Consider the following 19,949-nt stretch of genomic DNA (forward strand, 5'->3'; position numbering starts at 1 on the left):
AAAAAGGATGAGTAAGGCCTAGGTCAAGGTATTAGAGCCTTTGGCTGGTTTTTGGAGCCTGTATGTAGGGAACTTGCCAGACTATATACTACATACACAAACCCTAGAGGACTCCTTCCCTTTGGTATACGTGGACAAACACATGCCATGTACTTCTGGGCTTCAGGGAGGCAACAGTTCCAGGATAGGCCTGGTTAGACTTAATGTCAGATAGTTTGGGCCTAGGTGACCTGGCAAGGGCCTGAGCAGCCCTAGCTGCCTCTCTGGTTGGTCAGGTAGCTTGGAAGGTGGAGGAGGAGAAGTTGGTGGTATCTTGGACTGGCTCTGAGCTTTGTGGCTTGGGTAGCCATTTCTGGGCCGTGTTGGTGGGCTCTTACCAGAGACTCCACATTCTTGGGGCAGGTGGTGGCTTGGCCTCTGCCTTCCATCCTCCTGTCCTTGGCTAAGAGCTGTCCAGTGGGTAAGTGTGGAGCCCCCTGTATGAGTAATGGCCCACAGAGGGGCTTGTCCATGGGTAGCACTAAAGGGCTGGGAGTTATGCTGATACTGATGCGTGGTCTCCCACCAAGTATCCTTGGCGGAGTTAGTGCTTAGCTGAAATTGGTCTTGGCCTTTGGCTAGCTGTGGTAAGTGTGGGCTTTAGTTTGAAAGGGGCAACTGACCTGCTGGACCATCAGGGGCATCTGTCTCTCAAGTCAAGCTTTGCTCCAGACTTCCAGCCCAAAACACCAGCCAGACAAGAGGGCACTTTAGGTCAGCCTTGTTCTTCGCGAAACCGTTCAGACAGTATTCTGAGTGACTGCTAGCCACTTCATCACAGTCATCACTGCTTGTGTCATGCCCATCTTGGTATCCCCTTCTGTCAGGCTGTGGTCCAGAAGAAAGATGAGCAGACTCTATGGCACTCTGTTCTGGTTTAGTTGGCATGGATCCCAGAGCATGGGGATGGGGTGTACACATGCCATTGCTAGGGGAAGCAGGACCATTGGGCTGGTTTAAGAACTTCTAGGGCATCACCAGGCAGCATGAGGTAGAAGATACAGAGTAGGCCACCTGAGGACCGTAGTGCAGAGGAGTGCTGAGGTGTTTGTAAATGTATGTAGGTGTTTCAAGATGCCTGTGAGCTGTGGCTATACATGCATATACCCAGAGATTACTAGGATGAATTCCTTCATCTGACCACGGTGAAAGTCTGCAGAGACTGTGAGCCTTGATCTCAGGTTGTGGGGGGTTGTTTGGGGTCCTAGAAACAGGGCTATGTCCCAGAGTTAGGAGCTTTCAGCATGGCATCAAGAAAGAAGACTGCCCCACTTGCATGGATTACATATTGGTCATTGGCCAGGTTTGCCCTAGGCCATGTGTAACTCAGGTTGTCTTCTGGCCAGGGCGGTATTGTATGAGGGGCTGCTATAAACAATTGGCAGCCATACCTAACCTGCAGGGGAGGTGATGAGCTCAAAGAAGAGTACCTAGGCAGGAGGTGCCTGGCAACTGTTATTCCCACAGACATGAATCTGATCAAGTGGCATGTAAGTCATCCAGCTTCAAGGAACATATCCCTGGGTATGAGTTCTTATCTGGGCAACTCAATAGGGAGACCCACAGGGTCCTGTAAGACAGGAAAGGCTACAGTTCTACAACCTCCAATCCTGCTGGGTTCTTGGGCTAAGGTAGGGGTTAGGGTGGGTGGGGGTAAGGGAGGCAGTACTTGGATCAGGCTAGGATATGGTGGGTTGAAGCCATTGTGTAGTTGAAAACAAAGCTGGAGTTGCGCGGGACTCATGGGAACTCTAGAGTGGCTGCTTCACAAGCCATGCCTTCAGGTGGGAGCAGGGGTCCTTTATCCCAGGCCTAGTCTGCTGGGCCAGCTTGCTAAGAGTTATAGGAGTTAGACCATGGGGGATTCAAGATGGATCAGGAGAGCTTTGCTGAGGGCAGAACTTGCCTAACCCATTCAGGCTGGAGTGGCTTAGGAAGGTAGAGAGTGCAAGGGCATCCCAGGTAGTGTAGGCATGGGCCTACTCCTAGTAAACACTTGTTGGGTTCTAGGGCAAACAGGAAGGAAGGGAATAGAGATCATAAACCCTAGTGGTTGGTAGAGTCTAAGTGGTCCTTCCTCCAAGTTTACTGGCAGAGACTCCTAATGCCCAGCACCTACCAACTTGGCACCCAGGGCCACACACACTGGCCTTTATTCTCAAGAAGCCTGTGGGACAGGCTTTTGCTGTCCCTACGACTACTAATGGGACTCTCGTTGTAGCATGCAATGGGGTCCTTTGTGCTGGGACCACCATCTCATTCTTGGAAACACGCCCCAGGCAGCAGCAGAAAAGGGGAGGAGAAAGGATTTGAGGGCGGGACAAGTGATGTTATGGAAGAGGACCTTTCATAAGCCCCGGTCTTCCAGTGGGCACAGCTGGGCCAGGAGGATCAAAAGGCATTGGGGAGTGAGGAACACTGTCTCTGGAGCAGCAGGTTAGTGACTCATCTATGGCCCTGGGCTGGGTGGGTGGGTGAGGGAGCCACTGGAGAATCCATTCAGGGCTATACTGGAGGGTGACTTTGACCTTTTGGAAAGTTTGGGATAGGTGCCGAGACCTCACAAGTAGAGAGACCAAGTCCAGCCTGGACACCTAAGCAGGTTCTCGGGATCCTGTGAGGATCTCAGATGACACTTGGAACTGTGGGTATACAAAAAAGACGTGTCCAGCAGAGGGAGGCTTATCAACTGTGACCACCTTGGCCAAAAGTCCAGAAGGTCAGGGCCATCTATGTGGGTCCTGTAGACAGATGGGACAGTGGTCCATAGCACTGAGACCTTAGTTTTAATTCCCAAGATGGATACGTATATTCACTCTAGGGCAGTGGTTCTCAACCTCCCTAATGCTGCGACCCTTTAATACAGTTCCTCATGCTGTGGTGACCCCCAACCATAAAATTATTTTTGTTGCTACTTATAACTAGTTTTGCTACTGTTATGAATGGTAAGTATCTGTATTCCAGTGGCCTTAGGCCATCCCTATGAAAGGGCTTTTCAAACCATCTGGGGTCACAACTTAGGTTGAGAACCAGTGCTCTGCCTTCCTGCAGGCCTGGGCCCTGCTCAAGGAGAGCTGGATTTTCCTTTCAGAGGGTACCCTTGAGTACACAGGGAAGTTGTGCAGTTACAGGTCCTTTGTTCAGTGGGGTGGGGTATCTGGATTCCTCAGGACTCTGGTCACCTCAGATTCACACATTCTAGACTGGGTCATGCTTGTGTCCCCTCCTCCAAAGTGCCACCCCTGGGCAGTGGACTCTTGGACCTCTACCCCATTGGCCTCTCAAGCATTGTTTCCCAACTTCTGAGAGATCTCAAAGGTTTCCCAATACTTCTCATGCCTACCCGGTGTCCCTGATGTGCCCTCCTGCATCTGCTCTAATCAGAATTTGGTCTTAAATGTCTCCTTTGCTTGAGGGCAAGCCACCTAATGTGAGGGCCTTAATGGTAGGATTCTGTGCAAGCCAATCCCAGGTACCATGTGGGGTTCCTGGGGCCCCAAGTTCTTGCCACCCTAGGTGATCCCCACTGTACATCTGTTGTGGATGTGAACACCAGCAGGGGCACGGGCAGGTGTGCTGCACTGGACCCCACTCGGGGAATTGGTTCCCTGCAGAGGGCACTTTGGAGCACACAGGGAAGCTGTGCAGTTAAGGGCCCTTTGTTCAGTGGGGTGGCCTAGTATGGCTTCAGGGCTGGTCTTAGATCCTCAGTCTCTGTCACCATCCCCATAATGACAAATCATAGGCCTCTGGGCACACACATGTCTGTGGAGACATCCTGCTGCTCCATGGGAATGGATGGAAAAACTAGCTTTCTGGTCAGGGAGGGGGCAGACAGATGAATTAGTAGTGAAGGGCTGTGGCCTCTCCTCCCACAGGCTGCTCATCATGAGCCTCCGAGGCTCCTACCTCCACTTCTGCCTCTGGATGTTGTTGGGTGCCACCTTGGCACTGGGGCAGGGACAAGGTAAGGAGACAATGCCCCCGCTGCCTGCAGGAGGAACCCTGCTGTAAGCCTTTGACCTTCTGTAACTGGCATTTCCTCGCAGATTAAATGCCTATATAAGAGCTGTTGCAGCAACAGGCAAGCTGTCGGAACAAAGGGAGAGAGTCCTCATTCTTAGCTTTTGTCTTGACCTTTGGCCTTGTGGTCTTTCAGCCTTGCCTGGGGAGGCCTTTTTTTTTTTTTTTGTCTCAGCTTTTTCAAGATTACTGGCATACTTCAAATTTAATCTTGTATCAATGCTTTGCTTAGTTATTCTGTAAACCTTTCAACGTTGTTTCAGATAGTACACACACAATTTAATAGAGAGCAAGATTCTTGCCTCCTCCTTTCTAAGACAGAAACGCCTTCCTGTGTTGTCTTAGATAGGTGGTGCATCCCTCTACTCTGTACAAGTCTTGAGACAAGAGTTTCCATCTGGTCCCTTCCTCTTTGGCCACTCCAACTGCTCTCCCTGGGAAAGGCTCTCCTGGTGTTTTCTATCCCCTCCAAGGGATGTGCACTTGGGGAGGGTCTGTGTTGCAGACTCCTTCTTGTGGAGCTGCTGCGGATCCCTGGAAGGCAGGCTGCTGTGTCCCTATAGCTTTCACGCTCATGACTACACCTGGCTCCCAGGAGCAATATGTATGTCCCTCCTAGCACCTGGCTGGTTTGAATCTGTTTCTGGGGTTACATCAAGGTCTAGCCTCACCCAAGTTAAGAACATCTTTTCCTGCCACTACTACCCACTGCACTGTAGGGGTTCCAACTCAGGTTGGCCTGGAGCCCAGCAGACTTCATTTCCCAGCATGTCTTCTCATCCAGGGAGGTGACTGCTATATGGGAATGTCCCTCAGCTCCCTTTGTTCAGACAGAGAAACCCCAAGGTGGGCTTGTGAGCTGGGATTTCAATAAGAAAGCTTTGCCGGGTGGTGGTGGTGGTGGTGGTGCACGCCTTTAATCCCAGCACTCGGGAGGCAGAGCCAGGCGGATCTCTGTGAGTTTGAGGCCAGCCTGGTCTCCAAAGCGAGTGTTGGGAAAGGCGCAAAGCTACACAGAGAAACCCTATCTCAAAAAACTAAAAAAAAAAAAAAAAAGGAAGCCTTTACTGTATGACCAACTTAAGTGATTCTGCAAGACCCACAAATGCACTGCTCCCCCACCTCAGGTCTCAGCATGACAGGCTGCTCCTCATCAGCCCTTTGCATGGCTTGGGTGGGCTGGGGTCTCAGAGTCTAATCAAAGAGACAGGGTCCACATGTTCAGCAACCAGCTGGGAGGCGCAGCTGAGGTTAGGGAGGGGAACACGTGCCTGTGCTATCTCTGAGAGGGAAGTTCTAAAAAGCCTCTAACACATTGCAGGAAGAGGGGAGAAACAGAAGGCTCTTCATGGGCAGAATTGGGGGCCCCTTTCACAGCTGGCCTGTCAGAGCCCCCACCTTATCCTGACACATTCTTGCCTTTCAGCAGATCACTGTCTGAGCAGCCAAGCCCATCCGGAAACAGTTCATTCTGAATGGGTCATTGTGTCTGTTGCAGACACCCTCAGTCTTTGCCCATCTTTCTGTTCCCCAGCACATGCTGAGGAGACTAGAAGAGGCCTCTGTCCCCATTTCCCAAAAATAGCTGCCTGCACCACAGAGTCCGGAAGCTTTCTGGGAGGTCTGCACAGACCCCACTGCGCCTTCTCCCCATTGACCATGGGTTCCCCCTCTTCCATGACAGGATTACCCTGTCTTTGTTTCTTTTCCTGTTGCCATGACAAAAGCTGAAGGGAGAAAGGGTTTATTTTAGCTCACAGTCAAGGTATAGTTCTTCATGGCAGGGAAGTCAAGGTAGCAGGAGCTGGAAGCAGCTGATCACATTGCATCCACCATCAGAAAGCAAAGAGGAGCGAATGTATGCTTGTGCTCAACTCACTACCTCAGTGTCATGTAGTCTGGGATCTCCTGCCAAAGGAGTAGTTCCATCTACAATTAAAATGTGTCTTCCCACATTGTTAACATCAGCCAACAAAATCAAGATAATCCTCCACAGGTGTACTCGAAATCTGATTTTTAGATTCTGTCAAGCTGACAATACTAACCATCATACTGCCATCCCTAGGGCTTTTGGTGTGCATCCTACACGTGCCCACATATAGGCACAGGTGCACACAGACATGCCGAGTGCACATAAGCAGACAGCCACCACCACATTTCCAGCTGAGGTCCTTTAACTAGTCTGCCCACAAAGGATGCATCAACCTAGCATGACTTTGGCAGTTGTGGGGCCGGGGGAGTGTCTTCAGAAGCACAGCTGCTTCTACAGTCTTTCTTGAGACTAGGAGACCCAAGGCAGCTTCTAAGACCTTGGGCAGTGGGTCAGCAGCTACTGTTTTATCTCTGCACCTCTAGTCATCACATGGCAGACACTGCCCCCCGGGTACTGATCTGAGCCTCCTTTGCAGCAGGAGCTTTCCCTTGGGTGGAATTAGACTCCCTCCTGCTGAAGCTAACAGTGTGGCCTTGTCATAGATAATCCCAAGGATGTAGGATTTTTCTTCCACAGATCTTCGTGGGGCCACAGACTCTTCAGACACCTAGGGCTATGTCCCTTCAAACCTCTTAGGGAAGGCCTCCCTCTGTTTGGTCACTGGTAAGTCTGTCTCGCACCCCAACTTCCGACCCTGTTTTTACAGTAAGTGGCCGTCTGAGGTTGGCAGTACTACCCGAGGACCAGCTGCAGATGAAGTGGAGGGAAGCAGAGCGGAGTGGCCTTGGCTACTTGGTGCAGGTGACACCTATGGAAGGTATGGAGCTCATGTCTCCCTACCAGGCTTTCTCGCCTCTTCCCTGTTAGGACTGTCAGAAACGGGTCTAGGGTCTCAAGAAAATGACCACACAGTCCAAAGTATTTTGGCAAAGCATGAAATTTTACTTCTGCAGAATGGTGTATAGCCAAGCTTAAGCAAGCAAGTAAGTGAGTACACCCAGTCAGGGGCCCCACTGTATTTTTGTTCCTAACCAAAGAAGTGTTGTACTGCACTCTGTGATCAGAACTGGGTCTCACATTCTTACAGATGGGCTAACTTAAAACAACAGCTGATTAACAGAGGACAACTTCTGAGAGTATGATGCAACCTTGAACACAAACTTGGATCTTAGGAAAAGGCTGAATGGCGGACAGGGACTTTTCCTCCCAGATGTGCCTTTTTGACAAATTTCTTTAAAGATGGAACTCCTTTGTCTCATTTAATGCTTTACTAGAAGAGACAGTGCATTTCATTCACAACTGTAGGACCAAGGTTTTCCACGTAAGAAAAGCAATGGGAATGGTGCTTTCCTAACAGGTGGTCACTGAGCCTGCTCCAGCTAGCATCTCCTCACACCATCCAGTGGCTCCCACTCTCTGGCAGGGCTATTTCTGCATTTCCTATGTTCCTTTCCCCTGTCAGCCTCAATCATGTGGAGCAGATGCAGTAGGAGAGGCCTCTGTATTCCCCTATATCCAGCATGAGCACACACACAAGGTGCTCAGGATACATGCTTTGAAGAAGTGACTCCCAGGGGTTTTAAGAATAGCCTGGATCCTGCATGCAGTGAGCATGTGAGAGAGCAGTTAGTTTTCCAGTTACAGGGGCAGGGTCATGATGACACAGGAAAGGCTTACAAGCTGTGTGTGGTGAGGTTACATCTATATTCTAATACTTGGGAGGCCGAGACAAGAGTATCCCCCTGTTCAAGGCTGACCTGAGCTACATAGATGCTGTCTTTAGTTTTTTTTCCTATGACTTAGAGGAAGATGACTAGCTTTAGCTCTATTAGTTATAAAAGAAAAATTGCAGGGATGGGGATGTAGATCAGTGGTAGTGCTTGTCCAGCTTATGTAAGGCCCTGGTGTGATTGAGTCCCAGTATTGAAAAAGGAAAAAAGAAAAACTAAGAATGTAAGCATCCATATTAAGTTATATAGAAATTCAGGTAGACTAGAAGGAAATGATAGAAAAGAGAATAAATTATAGAAATAAAAAAACATAAAATGAAGTGAATCAACAAAGCCAAAAAATATCTTATAAAATACTAATAAAATAGATAACATAATACTAATAAAATCAATAACAAAGTAATTGATTTGAGTTTAAATCTACACTCTTCTGATTTTTCTTTTTTATTTAGAAAAGCTTCTAAATGAATAGCAACAGAGCGTTCTTTTTAGCCAGTGAGACAATGTCTTTTTAAATTTGTGTGTGTGTGTGTGTGTGTGTGTGTGTGTGTGTGTGTGTGTGTGTACGCACACATGCACATGAGTGCAGGTGCCCTCAAAAGCCAGAGGAGACAGATACTCCTGGGTTTGGAGTTACAGGCAGCTGTGAGCTACCCAACATAGCCTAGGAACTGAACTTCATCCTCTACAAGAGTAGCCCATGCGCTTAACTGCCTGCCGTCTTTTCAACCCCAATCTTTATCTTTTTTTTTTTTTTTTTTTTTTTTTTTTTTTTTTTTGGTTTTTTCGAGACAGGGTTTCTCTGCGTAGCTTTGCGCCTTTCCTGGAGCTCACTTGGTAGCCCAGCCAATCTTTATCTTTTAGTTGAAACATTTTATCTATTTTTATTTAACAAAGTAATTGATTTATTTGGCTTTAAGTCTACACTCTTCCAATTTGTTTTCTTTTTATATACTTTTATTCTCTTCTTCTTTGGGTCTAAGATTTTTATGGAAAAATTTAAATACCTGGAAGGCAGCAGAGTGTGATGGAGCCTGGTGTTCAGCACTAAGCTCCACAGGTAATGTGGTGCCCGGCTTTGTTTCCCTCCTTGCATTATCTTAAAGCAAAGCTGAGACATTGTATAAGTCTATCTGTGTTTGCTCACCTTGAAGAAGGAAGGACTCAAACACAGCTCAAGTGCTATTGGTATGCCTCCACATTAAAACCACAACTTTGCAGCTCATCCAATAAATACCTTCTACAATTGAGCAGTCTTAATTAGGACCCCAAACGAGTATACCTTTCTTCCTCCCCTCCCCCGAGATGGGGTCTTTCTGTGTAGCCTAGCTTGGCCTTGAGCTCACAATTCCCTCGCCTCAGCCTCCTGAATACTGAGATTGCCAAGTGTGCATGCACCACACACTAGGCTGAGGTATACATACATCTTACTAGTCCTGTGCATCTCATAATTTTTCCTCTCTTCTTTCCCCTTGGTATTTACTTGTAGGAGAAGCCAGATCCCTGTGTCCTTGTCTAGCAATGGCATCTTTGAGAAGCTGTATGACTTATCCCTCTCTCCCCTGTGTCTCCTGCAGATTGGTAGTTGGATCCTGAAGTTTGGTCAGGTTCAAGTTGGGCTGTATTTGCTAGTGAAGATTGTTGCTAGTGGTATGGTGTTTCTGTTTTATGGCAGATGGCTGTCCACAGTGCTTACTTCTACTGTAGAGTTAAGGCTGGCTGGCAGGTGTAGGATGAAGAGTTCATGTCCTGGTGACCACCTTAGACACAGCAGCACACATCCTTATAAACATGTAGCAAGCCTGATAGCTGTGTCACGTTTCATGGGTGGCGCTGCAACCACCGAACATCACATCTCTGTCTATCCTGCTTCGTGAATCCTAATTCTGTAGATATATTAAATCTCATAACATCTATGAAGGTGGGCTCATATCTTAGTTTGTTTTCCTTTCTTTATTTAATTGAGATAGGGTCTCACTCCATAGTTCAGGCTAGACTTAAACTCATCAATTCTTCTGCCTCAGTCCCCTGATGCTTAGACTTCAGGTCTGTGCCACCACAGCCAGCTGGAACCCATCTTCTGCTAACATTATTATAAACTACAGAAGCATGTTAGCCCATGCCTCCCTGTCTGGCCACTGCCTACTGTGGGACTGGGTGCAGGTCTGGGGATTGCCCACTTTTTGAAAACCTTGTTGTATTCCTCCCAGGTGGGAAGTGTTTTTATTCCCTGGTGTTTGAGACCCAGAGGCTCTGTGAGTATGTCCATAAGTTTCGTTATACCTCCCAGCTCCATTATGAGGTCACTTCTTTCAGCTCCACCCCACCTGCCCCCACATAGTTCTCTTTGGAATAGTATGACTTTTTTTTTTTTTTTAAGACAAGGTCTCATTGTATAGTCCTGGCCAGCCTGGAATTTGCTATATAGACAACACTAGCCTTGAACTCACAGAGATCTGCCTGTCTCTGCCTCTCAATGGGTAGAATTAAAGGCATGCACCACCAGGCCTGGCTGTGATTTTTAATACTGGGATCCATCCCTGTCTTTAGATGACAGCATTCCAGAGCAGGAAAAGTGGACCTTTCCCCACAGGACAGGCTCCGCTGCAGAGGTTTTGAAGAAGAAACTTCTTCCCTGACAGAACTTCTTTCCTTTCCCATCCCTGGCTCTCCAATCCAACCCTCATCCTGTTCTCTTCCCTAACCTCAAGAGGGATTAGTTTGGATGATTTCTTACATTATATACATAATCCATGTACACATGTGCATATGTAAGGATAGGTGTATGGTACACATACATTCAAGGCACCCAATGCACACACCCATATGTACACATAGGCATGTATATATATACATGTATGGTACACATGCATGAAAGGCATGCATAACTCATACATACACACATGCCCATTTGTGTACCTACATGCATGCAATGCACACATGCAATGTACATATACCTAGCCACATGTACATGAATACATGAATATTACCTTAGGATTCACACACACATTCATACATTCCATATATATGTGAACATGCAAAACACACACATATAAACATCCACTCACATCCACATATACACTTTTGCATTCCACACATAGTACATATGCAAATGTATATGCACAAACATGTACAGTAAACACATGTCAGCATGCATACACATCAGCCCACATGTATGAACACATGTATTGTAAATTTGGCAACCTCAACAATTCTCCACCTCCACCTAGGGGACTTGGAGCAGGAGCTGATATTAACCACCAAGACGCCTAAGGCCACTGTGGGTGGCCTGAGCCCTTCCAAGGGCTACACCTTGCAGATCTTCGAGCTCACTGACTCTGGGCCTGTCCTTCTGGCACGAAGGGAGTTTGTGAGTAAGTCCTCCTGCACACAGATGGGGTGGATGTGAGTGGAAGGCCTCCAGGTTGGGAGCTCATGGCCTGGGCTTGTGACCTGAGGCATTTTGCCTGTAAGGTACTTGGGTCTTGTTTCCTGTTCCTGACATCGCTGCTCTCCTCCCATGAGGTGGGCAGGTCTGGGAGGTCCATAAACCTTCAAACCCCAAGCCCTTGCTCCCACTCTGGGCTGGTGTCCTGACAGTCAGTCCCTCCTTTCTCTGCAGTTGAGGATCTGAAGAGCCACTCTCTGAGCAGAGGCAGTCAGAGACTGGTGGAACCCACCCCGGAACTCACCTCCTTCCCTCTGGGGGCCTCAGACCCTGAGAAAACACCTGAGGCCAGTATTGCCTTCACCTCAAGCAGAGACCAGCCCATTCTTGGTGGGTCAGAGTGGAGTGAGATCAAACCCTGGGAGTGAGGAGAGCCTTCTGAAGCTTCTTGTGACTCTCGTCATATGGCCAGAAATTCTTGTTTGTATTTGACCATGTGCTCTAGCTTTGATTTAGGCTTATCAGTCATATTCCTGGACTCACAATCTCGAGTATAGGGGCCAGGTACCCCAGAGCCCTAGCTTAGGTCTGGGAGGTGCATGGTAGCAGCTGTGACCCCTCCCCCTGCCCCCAGGAGTGGCCAATAAGGATCAGAGGAAACTCAAGCAGGGCCTTGGAGTACAGGATCCCACTCAGCCAACCACAGACCTGGAGAGGCAGAGCCACATTGCAGACTCTGTGGGAAAGCGAGAGAAGCTAGGTAAGGTGACTCTCTGTACTGTGGGGTCAGATGCAGTGAGGGTATCTTCTCACCTGTCCCCCCTCATATCAGGAGGACACTACTTTCTCCACCAAACACGGAGCTGTGGGAGGGCTTCTGTCCTCAGACTTGGGTATTACTTCCTCCTGGCCAGGCCCTGTGCCCTATTGTGTTGTTATGGATTGGGTCTTCTACTACAGTGTTACCCTCCTATTGAGGGCCTTACAGGCATGCCTGGGCCTCCCCCTTTAGACTGAGGATCAGAAGCCACAGAGGAATCACCTGGCTGTGTTTAGAAATCTTGTAAGGCCTGCCAGGTGCAGTTTGTGTCAATTGATGGGGCCCCAGGGAGCATTTTATCCATAAAGATGGAAGATCCCGAGGCCACAGAAGTAGTTTCTGGTTGCTACTAGCACTGCCCGATCTTCCTGCCAATTTACCCAGTTTGGCCTATCTGTGGTGCTAACACTCCTGCCCATGACTGGTGCCCACCTACAGGCAACTGGGCCTGGAAATGTAGATGCTGGAGCCTGATCAGCTCAGGAACTAAATTTGCAGGTTCAGACATAGTGCTGCCAAGGGCCTTGGAAGGCATAGGTGACCCCTAGACCTGAGACTGTGATCAGCCCTCTCTGCGGGGACTTAGAAGAGCTGAAACCCCAAATTAGGATGCATGAGAGCTTTTCTAAACCTGGTAAGACACAAAGTCCTTAGAAACCCTTGCCCCCAAGATCCCAGGGAAGGATATTTTGAGGATTTCAGTCAGGTCTACAATACCTCAGGTGTCCTGGGGAGGACATAAGTCTCACCCATCCTTACCTGCCACAGCTGACACCCAGTTCCGCTGCACACCCCCAACTCCTACTGATATAATCTTTCTGGTGGATGGGTCCTGGAGCATCGGTCACAGCCACTTCCAGCAGGTCAAAGACTTCCTGGCCAGCATCATCACACCTTTTGAAATAGGACCAGATAAAGTCCAAGTAGGTAGGTACCACCTCCTTTGCCTTGCCTTGGGGGAAATTGGACCTCTTAAGTCCTCACCAGCAGAAGGGGAGTAGCTGCCCTCATAATAGGATGGGAAATGCTATAACCTCCCAGAGTCCATAAGCCGGCCAAGAGAGTTGAGAAACCTGGCTGATGGAAGCCTACTTGTCTGGATCGGATCATGTGTCTGATTCCCTTTCCCTGTGAACCAGGGCTGCTGTTATAGTCTGCAGGAATGATTGGCTCCCAGTCAGCCCCTCTGATGATACCCCTATGAAAGCCTTGGGCCCTGAAAATGTGTCTTTTCCTGGGAATGGGACCCACAAAGACTGTACCCAGAGCAGGCAACTCTGTAGATATGGTCTTTAAACAGCCCTGGCATTGAGGATGCAGTAGCACCCTTGCCTAGCATGCTAGCCCCTTGGTGCTGCAAAAAAAGACAGAGATTAAAAAACAAAACAAAACAAAAAACCCTCAGCCCAGCAACCAGAGTCCACCCCCAGGTCTGACTCAGTACAGTGGAGCCCCCCAGACCGAGTGGGACCTGAAGTCCTTCCACACCAAGGAGCAGGTGCTGGCTGCAGTGCACAGCCTCCGCTACAGGGGAGGAAACACGTTCACAGGTATGCCTGGGCCTTGGGTTTGGCTGTTCTGAAGCCTCTGGCCAACCTCCTTTTATGCCCCTTCCACCCGTGAACATTTGCGCGATGGGTGGGTGCTGAGCCCACTTCACACTTCAGGGAGCAAACTCGACCTCTACCACCCGCCCCAACATTTAGCAAAAGTGGAGAACTTTCGGCATCTTGTTGAGAGTAAGTGTCTGCACTGTTCATAGGCAGCTTCTGTCAGGGTCCCACTCAGCTGGACAGTCAGCCTTGCAGGTGGCTTCTTAGAAGACATAAGCGTGGCCTTGCTGGGTTATGGGTACCCTCTACAGGAGGAGCTGTCCCTGATCTCAAGTGTCTTTAGCCTGACAAGCAGGACAGACAAGACATGTGAACAGAGAGCCCTGGGATCAAGTGCTGGGAGCAGCCGTGGTTGAGAAGGTACCTGAGGAGGAAGTCCTAGTGGCTGCCTGTCACTTTGTCCTTGATGTTCCTAAGGCCTCGCCCTAACCCATGTCCTGGGTCAGAACCTGAAGCCAGCAGCAGGTGCCCGTCCAGAGGTAGCCAAGGTGTTGATTCTGGTGACAGATGGCAAGTCCCAGGATGATGTGCGCACAGCTGCCCGAATTCTTAAGGATCAGGACATTGATGTCTTTGTCGTGGGTGAGCCCACATAGTGCCTGGGCCCTGGGCTGGAATGCTTATGGCCAGGGTGGGCTCTGGGTCACAGACACATTCCACACCCATAGAGCCCAGAGAGTAAGTCCTGCTCCCTAGAGGTGCATGGCTGCACCTTGCAGCAGCATCTGCAAAGTCTGTTCCTGCCTGCTTTGCACGACACTCCCCTAACTCCTTGCCACCCTTCAACTCACACGGCCAAGTAGCCTTCAAACTGGTCCCCTGCCTGGCAGCTGACTTGTGTCTGACAACCCTTCTACCTTCCCCCTCTGCCCCCCAAGCAAGGATTGTTCCTGGTGCTCCCTGGGGCATCAACCACACTCACTGCCCTGTTTGATGGGAAGGAAACTTCAAGTTGTTCTAGGAGGCTCTCTCTCCCCAGGATTCCCCTCTTTCGTGGGCACCTGGCACCAGCATCCACATAGTCTGGTCCTCTTCCCAGAGCTCCCAGAGTTAAGCACACTGGCCTCTCCTGGCCTCTCCTGTTCCACTGATACCCCATGGGATCTAGGACACATGGCATCAGTTTGTGCCCTCCCATATGCTGGGGACTCTGGCAGGTCTCTCCTCTATGGTCCTGTCTGTAAATAGGATCAGGGTCTCAGAGAGATTGGCACACACTCCCCCAAAGCAGGTGTGAAGAATGCCGATGAAGCCGAGCTGAAGCTCCTGGCATCCCAGCCACTGGACATCACTGTCCACAATGTGCTGGACTTCCCTCAGCTGGCCACCTTAGCTGCTCTGCTCAGCCGCCTCATTTGCCAAAAAATCCAGGGCAGGGGCCCAGGTAAGAATACAACACCACAGTGACCACGGGACAGGGAGACTGGAGCCACACCAATTTCCATGGCTCATGAGGGTCTGTAGATTAAACCTGGGGAAATCTGTCCTTGGATATGTTGAGAGGATTTTCCCATCCCTCCTGTACATGGCCACCAGGGGGAGCAAATAGATGTGCTTACTTGTTCCCTGACCACCTTTCCCCATAGTCAAGCCAGCAGCAGCTACTCTGGCCCTGGACCCCTTCCCCATGCCCACCCGACTGGTCCTGACCCACGTCACCTCATCCAGTGTCCACCTGTCTTGGACTCCGGCCTTATACCCACCCCTCAAGTATCTAATTGTATGGCAGCCTTCTAGGGGTGGTACCCCCAAGGAGGTAAGGGGGGGGGGCCCTGGTTCAGCCTTTCCTTGGAAGCTGGGGCAGCTGACAGGACTCTACCAGCATGGCTCAGGTGGGTTCTGCTGAGCTATGGATGAGCACTAGAATGAAGGTCTACAGATGATTAAGACCACATGAGAAAGGAAAGCCAAGGAGGGTGGGGTTGGGAGTGGGTAGCTATATACAGATGCACCCAATCAGACCAAGTCAGGGTGAGGAGTGCTGGGCAGTGACTGCAGACACCTGGATGTGGTTTTGATGACATACTGATAGACAAATGCATTGTTTTACTATCTCTCCTGTGTCTGTGGTGGCTGGTGCTACTCTGTTCTGTGGAGGGACCTAATGTCTCAGGATGATGGTACCACGTCTCCCAAGCCTATACCCTGTTGATGGGATTTTCCTGCCCAGGTGGTGGTGGAGGGACCTGTCTCATCCATGGAGCTTCGAAACCTGACCTCCAACACAGAATACTTGGTCTCTGTGCTTCCTGTCTATGAGAGTGGGGTTGGCAAGAGCCTGCAAGGCCGGGCAACCACAGGTAGAGGGGTGACCTTTGTCTAGTCCTGCCCCTTGGGGACTATCAGGGCACAACTACAGGTAAACCTGGGTCTGAATTGCTCCCACAAGCCTCCATTCCAAGCCTCTCTGACCCTGGTATCCTCTTTTGAATGCAGTGGTGTCGCACATGGCTCATTACTACTGCTGCTTAAGATATCCTAAAGCAGCCTGGTGGTGTGGTACATGCCTTTAATCCCAGCACTAAGAAGGCAAAGGCAGGTGAATCTCTGTGAGTTCGAGGCCAGCCTGGTCTACAGAGTGAGATCCAGGACAGGCACCAAAACTACACAGAGAAACCCTGTCTCGAAAAACAAAAAACAAACAAAAAGATATCCTAAGACTCCCATCCTGTCTAACAACAGCACATGGCTGAGGCCACTAGCTCTCAGCTGTTGCTGGACCCACCATGATTCCTGGATAACAGCTGCATTGAGATAGAATGCATATACTCATGCTCACCCACTTACAGGGAACATGGGATAGCAAACACAGGACTTTGCCAGGTGTGATGGACATACCTTTAATCCCAGAACTAGAGGGTCAGAGACAGGTGGATCTCTGTAAGTTTAATGCCAACTTGTTCTACATAGTGAGTTCCAGGACAACCAGGGTTACAAACAGAAACCTTGTCTCAAAAGACAAAAATATAAACAAACAAAAAAGAACAGTATTGTAGGTAGAGTTTTCCTGTCCTAACAGCCTGCTCCCCAATAACTGACAGCCACTTTCCAAATAATTGACTTGGAAACTTAATATAAATTATAAATGCTTGGCCAATAGCTCAGGCTTGTTATTAGTTAACTCTTACATTTACATTAACACATATTTCTTATCTATGCTTTGCCACATGGCTCATGGCTTGTTACCTCATTTTCTTTTCTTTCTTTCTTTCTTTCTTTCTTTCTTTCTTTCTTTCTTTCTTTCTTTCTTTCTTTCTTTCTTTCTTTCTTTCTTTTTTTTTTTTTGGATTTTTTTCAAGACAGGCATCTCTTCTGACTCCATTCTTCTTCATCTCATCATTCTCAGTTTGGCTTTCCTGCCTAACTTTATCCTATTCAGCTGTTCGCCAGTCAGCTTGTTTATTAAACCAATCATATAGACATATATTCACACAGTGTACAGAAGGATTATTCAACAGCACAGTATATTCAAGCCTGTTTACACTAAGGCCATCATAGATCATATTTGTTCCCCAAGGAAACTGTACATTACATTGGCACCCCAGGTCCTTTACTCAGCCTTGGCAACCTCGACTCCACTCTGCCCCTAGATTTGCCTCTTCCGGTCATTCACAGGAATGGCTTCATGTATTACATGTTGTGTGTGTGTGTGTGTGTGTGTGTGTGTGTGTGTGTGTGTTTCAACCTGGAGGTTACATCCTTCACTACCTTTGTAGCAAATTGCTTTAGGCCAGTAAGATGATCTGGCTCCCCCAGAATTGTGAGCTGAAAAACAGAGTCCACTGACATTTAAGACAAGTGACTCAATCTTGTGCTCTGATTGGTGGTTGCCTACCTGGCTGTGCCCTATCTGTATAACCTTACCTAGTGAAAGTCTTATCATTAGAAAAAAGAGGGGTTCCTTTGTTTATGTTTATGAGTTCTGCATATGCCACACTCGCAAGAGTCCCCTGATGGTCATCCCCTCCCCAGCACCCCTGCCTCCACCGGGGGCACTAACCCTAGCCTCAGTGACACCAAGAACCCTCCACCTCACCTGGCAGCCCTCTGCTGGAGCTACTCAGTACTTGGTGCAGTACTTGCTGGCTGCCTCCCCTGGGGAGGAGCAGAGGAGAGAGGTGAGAGGTGGGGGCAGGGAGACAGGTGGGGCAGATGGTGGGGCTTGGTGCTGAGACATGTGTTGCCATATCCCTGCCAGGTACACGTGGGGCAGCCTGAGGTACTGCTGGATGGCCTGGAGCCGGGCAGGGACTATGAGATTTCAGTGCAGAGCCTTCGGGGACCAGAGGCCAGTGAGGTCCGGAGCATCAATGCCAGGACCAGTGAGTATCCTTCCCAGGCCACTTGTTCACATAGTAGATGCTCGGCTCTATTTTTTTAGCCTGTTCCAGGGTAGGTGACCACAGATGCCCCATATGTTCTTCAGTCCTAGCACTTCCTTTTCCCAGTCCCAAGCATAGCAATGCCAGCCCCTAAGGCCTTGTTATGCTCTGCAGCTGCCCCAGGGCCCCCAAGACACCTGAGTTTCTCAGATGTGAGCTACAACTCAGCCTGTGTGTCCTGGGAAGCCCAGAGGCCTGTGCGCCTGGTCAAGGTCAGCTATGTCTCCAGTGATGGCAGCCACTCTGGGCAGGTAAGAGCAGGGGCTCAAAAATCCCAAGGGCCTCTTGGGGGACTCGGAATCCTAGGTTGATTGAGCATTCACACAGGCACTGGAAGCCTAGCACATCCTTAGGCTCTCGCTCCACATGTTCTTCCTATGGACACCTTAATTCCATATCTGTTTAGCCTCCTGCTACACAGCCTTTGAGATGGTGCAAAGGACACAGTATTGATAATGTCCCAGCCCTCAAGGAGGCTGTGTCTGTCAGGAATTGGGGGAAGACTTGAAGCAAAGACACATGCACACACATGTGTACATACATGCAATAGTGATGTCATGCTAAGACTGTGGCCACGCCAGATTTAGAGGTGGAATGGCTTGTGGAGTTAAAAGGTGAGGCAGGGAGAGGAGTCTCCACTCATGAGCCATTCTGGGGATCCACAGCTGATCACATTTTTCCTCTTTTGGGAGTCATAGGCTAGCCATGGCTGTAGGTCCTGAGCCTGGGTCCCCATCCTGTCAGGGGCTCAGGTACCTGATTGCTCTGTATACCTCCCACAGGCTCAGGTTTCTGGAAATACTACCTCAGCCACCTTGGGTCCCCTTTCTTCCTCTACCAAGTACATCGTCCGAGTCACCTGTTTTTACTTCGGGGCTGGTTCCTCCATGCTGACTGGCCATGTGACCACAAGTGAGTCATTGAAGTCAAGGTTGGGGTGGAGCTGGACTGTGTCTTTATGGTCTGCTGAAGGGCCTGTATTGGGCATCTGTTCTGGCTGTGCTAGGCCAGGTGGGAACCAGCATCTGGGCAGATGTGATAGAAGGTCTGCAGAGAGACAAGAGGTCAGGGACATTCCTTAATATGACTGACCCTTATCGGAAAGCAACAGCTCAGTTCAGCACTCTAGACTCCATTTCTACACCCCATCTTCCAGAGAAAGCTCCCAGTCCTAGCCAGCTGTCTGTAACGGAGCTCCAGGGAGATGCAGTCAAGCTGTCATGGGTGGCCACCGCCTTGTCTGGTGTACTTGTTTATCAAATCAAGTGGATGCCCTTGGGAGAGGGGAAGGCCCATGAGGTAAGGGGACAAGGGGCAGATGAGCTTTCAGAGAATTTGCTATGGCCCCAGATCCTAAGGCCAAGTGGGGCTTAGACTCTGTGTGTCCATCCAAGTCCTATATCTTGGGAATACCTGTCTGCCATAGCCTGTGAGCCGGCCTCTTGAGGTGAGTTTCCCTATGATTCAGGTGGATCCCTGGACTCTCCTTTCTCTAGATCTCTGTCCCAGGGACCCTTGACACAGCCATCTTACCTGGCCTAATGAGTCATGTGGAATATGAGATCACCATCCTTGCCTACTACAGGGACGGCACTCGCAGTGACCCTGTGTCCCTCCGCTACATCCCCTGTAGGTGGCCTTTCTTCCATTCAGATGGGCTTGGGACAGGAGCAGCACAGAGGGGACCCAGATCCTCCTGGATCCACATGCCCGGGGTCTCATACTCCCACTGGCAAGCAGGCTCCCTGAGTCCCTGAGACCCTGGGCTGGACCACTGGATCCAAGCCCATAAAGGGTTCAGGCTCTTGGTGTGGCGAAGGTCCAGATTCCCCAGCATGGGTGACACAGATTCTGTGCAAGACCTCCTAGAAGTACTGGGGGACTCAGCAGGGGTATTGTTAGGGTTGGGCAGGGCAGAGCATAAGATAATGATGAGGACTGGCTGGTTGGCTGGCTGGCCTTCTGGCCATGGGTACCTCCATTCTGGAGAGCCTTGAATTCCACATTGTCTATGCCACTGG

General features: G+C 49.6%; 1 protein-coding gene across 2 annotated transcripts in view; it reads left to right on the forward strand.

Annotated features, from left to right (window-relative positions):
* Positions 1 to 2,502: 2,502 nt before the first annotated feature.
* Positions 2,503 to 19,949, forward strand: part of Col20a1 (collagen type XX alpha 1 chain) — a 34,598-nt gene continuing 17,151 nt past the window's right edge. For both annotated transcript variants that reach the window (XM_015995017.3, XM_076571375.1), the window contains exons 1-17: positions 2,503 to 4,006; positions 6,702 to 6,812; positions 10,956 to 11,099; positions 11,348 to 11,503; positions 11,748 to 11,873; positions 12,702 to 12,860; positions 13,364 to 13,483; positions 13,964 to 14,128; positions 14,778 to 14,930; positions 15,133 to 15,302; positions 15,717 to 15,846; positions 17,519 to 17,664; positions 17,745 to 17,868; positions 18,043 to 18,179; positions 18,711 to 18,840; positions 19,085 to 19,227; positions 19,425 to 19,557. In XM_015995017.3, the coding sequence (XP_015850503.2) occupies positions 3,838 to 4,006; positions 6,702 to 6,812; positions 10,956 to 11,099; positions 11,348 to 11,503; positions 11,748 to 11,873; positions 12,702 to 12,860; positions 13,364 to 13,483; positions 13,964 to 14,128; positions 14,778 to 14,930; positions 15,133 to 15,302; positions 15,717 to 15,846; positions 17,519 to 17,664; positions 17,745 to 17,868; positions 18,043 to 18,179; positions 18,711 to 18,840; positions 19,085 to 19,227; positions 19,425 to 19,557 (2,416 nt within the window). In that variant the 5' untranslated portion in view covers positions 2,503 to 3,837. The remainder of the gene's footprint in view (positions 4,007 to 6,701; positions 6,813 to 10,955; positions 11,100 to 11,347; positions 11,504 to 11,747; positions 11,874 to 12,701; positions 12,861 to 13,363; positions 13,484 to 13,963; positions 14,129 to 14,777; positions 14,931 to 15,132; positions 15,303 to 15,716; positions 15,847 to 17,518; positions 17,665 to 17,744; positions 17,869 to 18,042; positions 18,180 to 18,710; positions 18,841 to 19,084; positions 19,228 to 19,424; positions 19,558 to 19,949) is intronic.

Source organism: Peromyscus maniculatus, chromosome 4 (genome assembly GCF_049852395.1).
Source record: "Peromyscus maniculatus bairdii isolate BWxNUB_F1_BW_parent chromosome 4, HU_Pman_BW_mat_3.1, whole genome shotgun sequence".
Lineage (NCBI taxonomy): Eukaryota > Metazoa > Chordata > Mammalia > Rodentia > Cricetidae > Peromyscus > Peromyscus maniculatus.